This window comes from Calonectris borealis, chromosome 3 (genome assembly GCF_964195595.1).
Source record: "Calonectris borealis chromosome 3, bCalBor7.hap1.2, whole genome shotgun sequence".
NCBI lineage: Eukaryota > Metazoa > Chordata > Aves > Procellariiformes > Procellariidae > Calonectris > Calonectris borealis.
In genome coordinates, this window is record NC_134314.1 from 72,566,689 (window position 1) to 72,579,442 (window position 12,754).

General features: G+C 41.0%; 1 protein-coding gene across 1 annotated transcript in view; it reads right to left on the minus strand.

Annotated features, from left to right (window-relative positions):
* MTHFD1L (methylenetetrahydrofolate dehydrogenase (NADP+ dependent) 1 like) overlaps positions 1-12,754 on the minus strand; it is a 141,232-nt gene that overhangs the window by 3,978 nt on the left and 124,500 nt on the right. Inside the window, exon 20 of the mRNA XM_075146175.1 lies at positions 2,853-2,961. Coding sequence (XP_075002276.1) covers positions 2,872-2,961 — 90 coding nt within the window. The 3' untranslated portion in view covers positions 2,853-2,871. The remainder of the gene's footprint in view (positions 1-2,852; positions 2,962-12,754) is intronic.

Sequence of the window (12,754 nt, forward strand, 5' to 3'; positions counted from 1 at the left end):
GACTGGTGCTCTCTTACAGATACCTCCTAAGGCAACAATTTCAACTTTCCTATTGCGTAAGCTGGGCAGTATAATTTAAATAGGGTAGTGGCCAGTGGTGAAGAACTAGCCAGATTTCTTTGGGTTCATTTCCAGATATTATTGTTTCAGTTTTGTAATAGAGCAAGTTGCTCCTACAGAGAGACTGTAATATCGTGTGTTCCATGCATTAAGTATTTGTCAACAAAAAAAACCAGAGCTGACTTTTTTGACAAAGTTTTTGCTTGTATGACTTTTTAGAATATATACTAATGACCAATATTCTGCAAATTTTTGTGAGAACTATCATCTGCTTCATTAATGCAGTGAAGTGGTAGAGAAAAATCAGAGAGGCTAATGACATCCAATGTTTCAGCTCAGTAAGAGCCCCACGCAGCTACCCTAGCAGCAGGAACTCTTGCCTGTATCTCTCACAAGTCTTGTGAAGCTATGCATTGCAGAGGAGGATATAAAATGCACACTACAACAACTGTTCTCAGCTCTGCACGCATGTTTATAATGAAACATCTGCAGCTCTTCCACAAACCTCTAAATATTTTTCAATTACCACATCTTAAAGATTTGAATCAGTCCTAATGATTTGGCACATTATCATATTACTAGAAATTTTACATTGTACACTAAAACCCTAAGAAAAGAATTCAAACCAACCAAAAAAAAAAAAAATCCCTCAATCTGCCATCATAGAAGCAAACCCACAAATACCTCAAAGCGCAGTATCAACTACACTGTGGGTTCACTTCAGTGAATGTGTGAAAGCAAAGAATAATACTAAACTTCTCTACAGAAAGTTGGGAGTAAAGATTATACAGGAATATTGTTTCTCTCTTCATCCAAAACGAGAAATGTACAAATCTAGCACACGAACCGGATGAATTTTAGAGCTGATGAACACTGACTACCTTGTGTGGTGCTCACTGGGTATTCCAATACTCTCAAGGCATTTATTTAGATTGTTAGAGGTAGGAACACAGGTGAGTATGTGCCTATATTGATGAAAAATATATATGATCAACCTGGTTTTTTTCCTTAAAAGACTTAAACTTACTGAATCATTTATCTGTCTGATGCCACCAATACCTCCATAATGAAATTAAAATAATTAACAGTTGAATATATAGACTATTTCCTATCTGACTTATGTTTTTGTGACTTCGTTAGCGTATCTTTTTACATCTGAGAAAACACGATCACTGACTAAAAGCCAAGTTTAACATTTTCATTTCATGCACAACTTCATATGAAAGACCTTCACACAGTTGGAATGGAATATTTCATCTGCTTAATTATCATTGTTCTTCAAAACTCACCAATCCATGGTTTGGATGGATTTGTGTAAGACTAGGCAGTAAACACCCGATTAAGCAGACTATGTGAATCTGCATATAGATTTTACATTAGGATTCTATAGTCACTTCAAATGATTCAGAAGTAATTACACGACTGACACATGATGAATCAATATGTATGCATGAAGCCATCAGATATATAATGCATATCAGTAACAAAAATGGGATATATGCCAAGAAGTGGTATGCCTAACACTACCCAGCAACAGAACAGTCAGTGATGGTTTGCATATAAGCTGGTAATTACCTGTGCATGCTGGTTAACTTCAAGCTAACTGCTTTTTACTTGTCTTGACTGGTACCATGAAATGGCAGAATCTGCTCTCACCAGATGTTATGCTGTGACATTCAAGTATGGGCAAGTGAACAGTTAATTTGGCCTGAACAGTAATCTCGTGGGGTTGTGCAAACCTCTCCCCTCCTCCAAACAATCCGTCAAAACACAGAAACAGAAATGAAAACCGTTTCTCTCAAACCAGAGTAGGCAAGGATTGCTAGAGCAGGGCTCAGGCATCTGGGCGCATCCACCTCAAAGCTGTGGCTGACCTGGGGTCCCATCACAGTCCTATTAGCTCATAGTAATATTGTTGTTCTGTGTAAAAGCAACTGTTTTACTCTCCAGAACGATTTATTGCGGGAAGGGAGAGAGTTAAGTGATGAGAGGAGAGAGTCCCATCACAGACGCACGTGGTTTGTTTCCGTCAGGGTTACATCCTCTCTTACTCCACTTATTATGTTACAAGGTTAAAATGGAGTAGCATGGAATATTTTCGTAACGACTGGGATTTTTAGGTGAGGAACATGTGCTACACAAAATAATAGCAGGACACCAAGAAGATTAAGTGCTTAGAGAAGGGGAGGAGGTGGCGGGGGAATGCAACCTTCAAGGAAAAGGGAGAGAACCCAGCATGAAAACCAGACAGGCTAAGAGGACAGATTTGTGTTCATGAAATGCTTATTACCATTTGAGAGAGATGACAGCAATCAGGAAACAAAAAACGAAAAAACAAAGCAAAGCTCATGAACAAACTGAGAAACATGTCCCCTAGGTAATGACAGAAACTGCTACACTGCCACGTGAGAGTAGCATCAAAGATGAACTAGATTATTTCTTTTGAGGCGACTAACATGGCGTGATTTCTTCAGACTGACTTTTTCCATAGCCAAGAGCGGTACAATTGCAGAGCCAGCTCCTCCTCATGCCGAACTGACAGAGCCAGGAAATCCAAAAGGCCCCTTCAATGTGCACCATCAGTGTACACCAGCAATGGTGCCGGCCACCATTCAGCAAGTGAGAACCCATAAAGTGCACATTATGAAATATTCCCCCAAATCCCTGCAAATTGTGTGAAGTCCTCAATGAAACTAGGGCCTAGATAAACTCCTGACGACCTTTTTTATGTACATACTAGAGACAACATCCTCCTCCAAGCTGGAACAGGAAAATAAAGACTGTTGACCGACCTGAATTTGGACGTCACTCTCAAAACAATCCTTTCACTTGCTCTGTGACGGGGTCGAGGTCAATGTCATAGAAGCACGGCCTCGTGGGCAGTCCTGGCATGGTGCTCATCTGTGGGAACAATAAAATGAAGTCACGCTCCTGCACCTGTAAGCAGATAATCACTCCACCCATGTAAACCTTAGATTAAGAGAAAGGCTGGATTGTTCATCATGGACGCAACTACAGATGTGATCTTTTTGTTTCTGTCAAAAATGTCAAGCTTGGTACTTTTTCGATTCATTTTTAAGTGTACGCTTCTAAAAGACAGAAAAGAGAAAATAAAAGCCACAAAACACAGGTTAGCACAGCATCCTAAGAAAAAACTCCTTAACAAAATGAAGACGCTTTGGGACTTATTTGTTCCTCAGAATATTTATCCAGAACATTTATCCATTTATATCTACTGGGAAAAACCACACAGCAAAGGGCAAGGACATAATTGCCTGAATTCACCTGGTGATATGAATGTGTTGAACTCAGACCTCTCCCACAGAAAACCAGAATATAGGAGCAGAATTAATCGCAACACTTTAATGACTGATTACTTAATGTAAGGAACAAGTTGAAATAGTTCAACTAAACATACACGGATTACAGTTGAATCCTAATTTAGTAATTAGAATTACCAGGTTGAGATATGAAGCTAAAGCAACACAATTATCTCAAACTATGCATAATTAAGATCCTGGTCTAGCATAAGACACCAGCATCTGCATGCTTTTAAACATGTAAATAGTTTAATGGACTTAAATTACACAGTTAACTATAGCTCTGCTTATGCTACTTATACTATTATTTACAATTGGCATTTTAGCAGCAATTAAAGACACGTGGGTGATGTGGAAATCTTGAGGTGCTGGTCCACGATGGCTTAAACCACTTTAAATCAGAGGTACCCCAGCTTCTCACCTCCCCTGCCTCAGGACTCCCCCCTTCTCCCTTGCGAAGGAGGTGTCTAGAGAGCAGGTTCAGCAGAATAATGCTATGTTTTGATCTGCCTCATCTTCTCCTGTTTCAGAACTTGAGCCAGGAGAGGCTTCCCCAGCCCCAGTGCCAGCACTGGCACAGGGTAAAGGCTGCGACTGTGGGGCAGTTTTAAGGCAGGACCGGTTTGGATCAACCTGAACCACTTCGGATTCACATCCTAAGTCTTCCTAAGATAACTAGTTAGAAGCCCTGAATAACTCACCGTATTTCCACTAATTCAAGGCACTCTAAAAATAGCATTTGGCCTTAAGGACTCCATAAACCCTTTCGATATCTTAACCTCAGAGGTGGAGGATGGCCCTGCTATATTAGGCTCTATATTAATACCCAAAGAGATGAAAGACATTACAGACTCTGGAAACAAACCTGGAATTCAGCTTAGCTCAACTGTTTGTTGGCTAAGAGCCTTTAAGCATTAAAACTTATCTAACAGATGCTAGATCTTGAGGAACAACATTTTAGCTGGGGCAAGTCAGCAGAGGTCGTTAAAGTTGGTGGTTAATCTGACCCCAGGAGGTAACCTTCAAACATGGCTGCATAGGAAAAAAAAAAATCAAATCACACTGACTTGTGTACCAGAAACACTCCAAACACAATAACCTAAAGAAAGGGTCAGATTAGGGTATGTTTTCATGATGTGAGCTGAAACCCGTTGCTGAAAGGGGACAGTTTCACCCTGTGAGTCCCTGGGATGATTCCCCCTTAGAGCTGGCTATGGCACTCATCTTACTGCAAGCAACCTCGTTCAACACACTGAACTGATGAAAATACACGTTTTTGTGGCCAGGGTTTGTCGCCTGATGAATTAAATCTGCTTACCGCATGACCAGATCACCACCAGGCCACTGGCTGCAGGGGAGCAGCCAGAGGACGCCGTGGCCAGCCATCACCTCCCAGCAGAGAGCACAGGGCCGGGCGGCTTCCTCCCTCCATCCTCCCTAATTCCCCAAGGAGCACAGCTCAGCTATGGTGTTTTCTCTGGCCAAAGGCAAGCTCCCACAGGCTAATTGGCCTCAAAAAAGAAAAAATATGTGACCGCCATCTTAGCTCCTCCAGAGAGCCAGATTTACAGGCCCCCCTCGGGCTGGAGCAGGCTGTATTGCTTTGTAAGTCAACCTGTTCTGCTGCATGTTCAGTGAGTACTGAGTAAGCATCTCCCTTACGCTTCAGCTTCGCTCTGAACGCTCGTGTAATGTTTCCACCGTGGGAATACAAGCAAACTGTAAGATCTCTCCACCACAGTCCCATTTACTCCGGAGAGTTCTGCTGCCATTTCAGAGGTTAATCCCACGTTGGGAAGGGGGAAAGGACCTCGGGGAGCTCAGTACCAGTGCAGCCATTATCTCACTTGAGATCTAGCTCTGAGAAAAAACAATGCAACAAGCTCTTCTAGGGGACCCAGTACATTTCCTCTGTTTTTAAATATGGTCCTTCCTGATCTTTTATTATTGCACGCAGTAGGATTAAAAGACAAAACTGTCAGTTTGCATTGACCAAACCCTGCCACTGATTGCATGACATCATTTTATTGGCTGACATTGCCTTGGCATCTTAGCTAAGTACTAAAACACCTTGTTAATATTCTTTATCTGTTGGCCACACTAGTTGGACTACTACTTTATTAGGGTTACTGAATTATTTTCTGTCTCAGATTCACCCCAGTTTATGAGTTAACGCTTGACAAGAAACTGCCTTAATGAATTACATTTCGCTGGGAGGGAAATGAACAAATTGCCAAAGACAACTTTCTGGTTACTCTGTATATGGTGGTTCTACATCTGAAAATAAACTCCCAAATTCCAGGTGTCCCCTCCTTTTTTTTTAAGAATATATCTACAAGCTTGGCCAGTTTTCATTTTCCCTGTATAATAAAAACAAGAATCAGGTTAGGGGAGTTTTTCCGTATTTTTTTTAAAAGAAATGTTAAAAAAAAGTCCTATATGTGTCTTTTGGGTTTGTTTTTTTTCATAGGCTCAGTTCTACACTGGTGTAACTCCATTGTATTAACTAATGGAAATCTATTACATCTATAAAATGTGAATATCAAACCAGTTTATTGCCAGTTCAGGGAATACAACTATTCTCATATTGAAAATTTATGTCAACAAAGGGAATGAGTTAAACTGAATTAAAATTACTGCTGCGTAAAATGAAGTACAGGGCAAAAAAATCCACAGAGGAAACAGTTTGGGACGAATACCTATGTGAATTACAGAGCGAAAATAAAATACATCCTGTCATTTTCCCCATGGCCCAGACTTCCAAACAGGCAAAGCCATGTAGATTTACGATCATTTCTCTCCACTTTCATTACTTGGACACACAGAGGTAACATGCAGCAGAATCTATCCCTTTTTCATTACTTCAAGGTCAATAGGAGGAGATGGCTGGCTGGCTGAGGAGATTACTACCGATTATTCCCTCGCCAGCCCTCCATTTCTTTCCTGCAGCCAAAACCGCAGGAGAGAAAAGAGGGCTCAGTCGCTGCGAGGCTGAATCGAGGCTTCAGCTGACTGGCTTTCCACATGGCTGCAGGTTCAGAATGATCCTCTTCCCTCTTGCTGTCTTCCGCAATGCTGAGTGAAGGCATTAACGAGCAAGTTCACAGGCTGGCCTTACCCGCAGCAGGCACGACCCAGAAGCACCCCTTTCTCTGCCCTAAGTAACCGGAGCCTAGATTTTTACGCACGGAGGCGGGGATGCTAACCTGCCCTCCGGCTGCAGCACATACCGTACCTGCGCAGTGGCTGGCAGACTACCACCACTTCTCCAAGGCTTTCCGAGATAACTACATACTAGAATTACTCCATTTCTAAAACTTGAAAAAAGGAGAATGAGCAATGAAAGAGAAAATATGCCTAAAACATAAATCACTGATAATTGGCAGGTATGTACAGCATGAAAAAAACTACAGAAATTTATAGTCATACAGCGGCTTGCCAGGCATCTCATACAATATACACCCTCTATATATTGCATGGAGATCAGCACAATTCTCCACTCTAATATAACAACAACAATATTACAGATTGGTAGCTACGCAACATCACACAGCGTGGCTGCGAGAAAAGAGCAGGGTAAAAAGCAGTGAATGACAACACATTATCCACTTAAGACCACAAACTGAATTTAGGTAGCTGAAATAATCAGTACTTAAATTGACCAAAACTGTTACTATCACACTTTCCCTGGGAGAAGGAATTTATAAGGCATAAACTTCGCACCTTAAGACTTAATGCAATTCATATGAATGCTTTACGCGGGGTTGGGGGGAAGGTTTTACGAAGAATTCATCCAGCTGCTGCCCAAAATATATCATTTAGGAATTAAGAGGAACTAGTTTTGTAGGAACTTACTGGAATGAACCATTTTCTTCGCAAACTGTGCAACTGTCTACACATCCATGAGAGCAAATCAACTGCAGAAAGACACTGTGAAAAACTTTATTACTATTATTTATTTATTACTATGGCGCTCATGTTTAGGAGGCAAAGGCAGCAAGTCTTACAGTCAGCTATCCTGAGGATTGTTTATGCTCCTAGAAATGCACAACTGGTGGAACATAAAATACAATTTTAGTTAAGAAAGCCTGAAGACTACTGTTATTTATACTAGGCATTTATGATCTTCCAGAAGGTTACTTACATGACTAAACAAAAAAAACCATAAGGAGCTTCCTTACAAAAGGAGGATGCCAGTTATTTTTAAGGAAGCTATACGAAAGCGCTGTTCCACACCTCCAAGAACACATCCACTGTCACTGGAAGAGTGACTAAGTTGAGCTTCACTGGAGTTTCATTAAAATTACAGTTACGTGTTGACTTGTAATTTTAGTTGGTCATAAGGTCTACATAACAGTTGCACAGTCAAGCGCTAAGACTCTGCTAGCCAGGTTTGTTATGGTCTCAAGAGGAACTATGCTGCTTAGCTTCCTTTTTTATCATACAAATGCCTATCAGTGGTTGACATATCCTACCTTTCCCTTCAAGTGTGTATACATACATACATATATTTATTTTTTTTTTTATTTATCGATATGAAAAATCCTAATAGGACCTGAGATCACCTTATCTGGGTTAGCACAATGGCATGATTTGCAAAACAGATGGTCCAGACTACAGACTACATGCAACTCATGTTTAGTGTCTTTTTCACCTACAAGACAAGATGCGTCTGTTTTACAGGCATAGCATAGTTTCTATACAGAGAAAGAAAAGCAGAGGAAACCATACTTACACGAAGTAGGGAAAACAGACAATTAGAAGATACCAAAAAAATCAGCAAACAGCTTATTGAGGAAACCTCCCTATTCTGTGGCTTATGGAGTTAATGTTGCATTGACAAGAAGTGCAAGTAAATCACATTATCTAATTGTATCCTTTTGTTAATTAAACAAGTTAAGACAACCCACAACCATTTCAAACTTGAAATACTGCAGAAAACAGATGTTGTTTCTCAAGAGAATCTAGCATACACACGACTGCAGATAACTCCTTAATAAAATCTGATGGGTTGAACTGCACATCCCATACTCCCTCAGCAAGAAACAATACAAGAGGAAACTCAAGAATAGCACTATAAACCTGCATCCATTATGTTCAACGTGCCAGAATGTGTTGGAATCCTGAGGCGCGGCACGAAGGAGCTATGCTTCAGAGTTTCAATAACGTTTTCTAGTGTGGGTTACAGCTCTGAAAGACAGATCCACTACCAGAAATTTGCTCCCCTGCAGTGCATCTGTCAGTCTCAACACATGTGAAGCTGAAAGGAAGAGCTTTCCTCTCTTCTTCTGAAGAAATCCCTCCAGGTCTCCAGCCTTGCCTGCCTTTAGGCACTCTTTATCTCCAGTGTCAGATCACTCCCACTGATACCTGTGGTGCTGGCCATGCACTGGGAGCTGGCACCAGGGGAACTGCAATCCATGGGGCGGGAGAGAGAGAGTAACAGTCACCTTACTGCACTGCATGACTGGAGAAGTGAGTGCAGATCTTATTACTGCATGCCTTAAGGTCCCTGTACTCTCCATTTTAAACCTATACTTGGATATTTTTCACAAGACTATCCATGCAATGAAGGTAGCGGGTAGGACTACAGCACTCTGAAGCATGCGACTGTGCAAACACTTCCAGTGAGTCGTCACCTATTTCATCTTCAAACTGGACTGTCCTACACTGCACAAAGACACTCAGTGTGCACTGAAGAGGGAAGCTAGTGTACAAAAACTAGGCAGCATATCCTAAGTATCTCCAGGATCAGCTCGTAGTTTGTTCCACAGAACCAGAAAATTCCCCCACTCTGCAGAGCTCTATCACTTCAGAAGCAGCTCATGTTTTGAGTGACAGAAGAAAAAAAATTACATGAAAATGTCAGAAAAGAATAATTAAGAGAACAGTATTGTTTGTCTTAATTAAAAGAAATACAACAGAATGAAATGGCCAAAACAAAATATGCACAATATAGCCTATACACCCCCACCCCCACCCCACCTATTAGAAAGGGGAACACCACCATACCAAAGACTGAACTGACGCTCAAGTGACCTTTCACCACCTCTTAAAAGCAAACAAACCTCAAACTCACATTAGGAAAAGCAGATGCACAATGGAGGCAAGTTGGGGCTTTCTTGGAAAAATATCAACCTTTAATAAATTCAGCCTTGGAAATGGCAATAATTTCTAAAAATCTACTTTAATAGCTACATAATGCTTAAGAAAATATTATCTCATTAAGTTTCATTGCCTGAAAAATACAAGGATTTCTAAAAGCAGCTAAGCAACGATCTTTAGCCAGTGTTTAAATAACGGTTTACTTGTAAGTTTTAATGAAAATTTGCCAAACCTGATGATAGCCAGAGGAGGTAGGGAGAGTGAAGATCGTATTTCCTTCTCAGGAAATCTTTAACAAAAAAGGATCTTGTTGCAATGTATAAGAACAATCACAGTAAGAAACTCAACACATTAGCAGCTTTCAAAATGATCAAAATAACGTTTGAAATGATGCTGATGCTACTCCGACATATGCTGTAGTATTCCTTGCAATAAATGGCTCTGTTTCACTGGCATGCTGACTGATATCAGGTGCAGAAGTCCATCTGGCATCAATTATTCTATTATCATTGTCTCTTACTTTAATGTTTCCACATTCTTGGCAATTGTTCGATATTGTGAAAGGATTTACAACAACAAAATGCACAGACATTGCTCTTCTGCTATCAGCATCTGGATGAAGTTATAGAAGTACTGAATATCAATTATACAATCCTAATTGACCTTGCTGCCAGGTGCTCAAATGAGGCAGAAGTAGCTTGTGCCCTGTTACATTCTCTGAGGGATTACCAGGACCCTACAATTTACTCATCTTGAGCGGAAGTAGTCTGAATTCGAAAGTGATCTCCTGGGCACCCTACGGAAAAAACCCAAACCCACAAAAAAGTCCACATCTGACCAGTACAGCTTTTGGAGAGACCCGTGGGTGCATATCCCAAAGGAAGCAAGGGACGAGAGGAATTGGTCAATGCTTGGTTGGCCAAGTTCTTGGTGAACGGGTCATTGTAATACCACTGGAACTCAAATGTTGCTGTTAGTGACATGCTGAAGCACTGAAGACCCAGAACCAGCATTTTGCTAGTTATTAAATAAAATATTTAGGCACAGATGTAATCTGTAAAAGAATGAGCAATTTCCCTGATTAAGTAAAACATTTGTGACTCATATATGACTGCAGTTCCTCTCAGCAGAGTTGTCTCAACTCATTTTCCTCCTAGAGTTTACAAAACCATACTTGAAGCAGAAGAAAATGGTCCCCCTAATAACAGCACAATGGGATCAATTTTTTAAATTTTACTTTAAAAAATACATCTCTCTCTGAGGTAGCACGTTAGATGGTGTTAGTTCAGTGTACTATTTTTTCATACCATGCACAACACAGCATGATGTTTCACAGGGCATTCAGAGCTGTTTTCTGCCTTAGATAGGTAAATTGATAAAATACTACAAAAAAAAAAAGCTACAAAAACCAAACAAACCCCCAAAACCCAAACAACCTCCCCCCAAAAAACCCCAAAACAACCAACCACGGAGGAGATAAAAGGGGAGAGAAAAAACAGGGCTACAAATTCCAGGTGACTTGTTCCAAAACACCTCCCTCCATCCCAGCCCACTCAAATCCATTTCCAGGAGTAATTGCTTCCTTGGCCAAAGCCTACATCCTGATTTTCCTTTCCCCCTTGGGCTTTCAACAGAAACCCTGGCAGAGGATTCTCGCTCGCTGCCTCTTGTACAAAATCACCTCCTCAGCCAGAAGAAATCCTTCCCTCCAGCTCACTCCTGATGTCAGAGGCTCCCAGGGCTGTTCCCATTCTTGATGAGTGTCCAATATATCGGACAGTGCTGGAAACACGCCTCTGAGGGAATAAATCCAGAGGATAAAGGCATTGCTCTCATGTGCTGTTTCAGCAACAGGAATACCTGAAGTATCTGATGTTTGTGGGTACATAATCCTCCTGCTTTGTCCAGTGCTTGGGTCTCCCGGTGAGCAGGAGGTGTCCAAGCTATGCCAGCAGCTCAGGTTCTGCTGAAAGCAGAGCAGGTTTTGTGATCTTTGGAGAGGAGAGGTCTCGGGTGAACCCCTTCCAACTGCCTTGCATTTGGTCAGGGACAAGGCACCCTTCATTTCCTCTGAAACCTGTTTATTTCTTACCAATTCTTCCTCCAGAAGGGCCATTCCTCAAATACTGGGAGCAAGTCCTACTTTGTGCTCTTGATCTTCACTATGCCATTTTGTTTAAAAGCTTCATAACTTTCACACGAGATTTGCCTTGCTGGTCAGACAGCCTGACATGTTAACACAGGAAAGCACAGAGCCTCAATTACAGCCCAGAAACCGGAGATGATGGCAGCAGCAGACTATGTAAAGCAAATATGTGTGCTCAACATGCAACAAACTTGATCCTTCCCAGTAAGCCATGCTAGGAAGAGCATCAGGAGCATCATCCAGTCATTTCAATGACAAATTACAACATGGAGAAATCCCAAAAGATTGTATGACTATGGCGAATAAAAACACATTTGAGTGCTGCCATATTAGCCCTCTTGGTTACAATTAACTAGATCCACTGACACCTGAGTAAGTAAAGTTCCCTAAGAAACACCGTATCAGGCAAAGATGATGTGTGCATATATATATATATATATATATATGGGAATAACCACTTCTAGAGAAAGTAAAGTGATTACAGCAGAGGACTACTTAAAATTAGTTCTTTTTAATTGTTAAATCACCAGACTGGCTTGGTCTCATTACATGATTTAAACTAAGTGCCAGTGGTGACCTTTGTAATACCAAAGGGTGTGAGAATTTTGGAAAACACCTCGAACAACAGGAGTTGAAAAAAGAGGAAGAACAGGTGACTATACTTTGCTAATCCCATCTGAGTAGACACAATCTAGTTTTCAGTACTGGGAAACAATAAAACCTAGAATATACATTTCACAGGTGCAGTTCAACTTTCCGGTCTGTAGCTATCATGGGAGATGTCAAAAAGAAGAGCCTGGGGGCTTGTCTCCAAAGAATGATCAACTGTGGTGGGCATCAACAGCATCAATTACTATCACTGTACCATCATCATATATCAACCTTGACCTGTGAGCATCTCTAATCTCATGAGTTCAAGTTTCTACATTTACTTTCTCAAGTCACTTGTTGCTTGGATAAAAAGATTTAAATTATTTGCTCTTTGTAGCCCTTAACACACATTATTTTGTGACAGACTGAAGCAAACAGGAAAACGACAATTACAAACAAGCACCTTATGTTATAATTCTGGATGCAGCTGCTTTCTAACCACACACAATTTCACCCCATCTCTGTCCAAGCA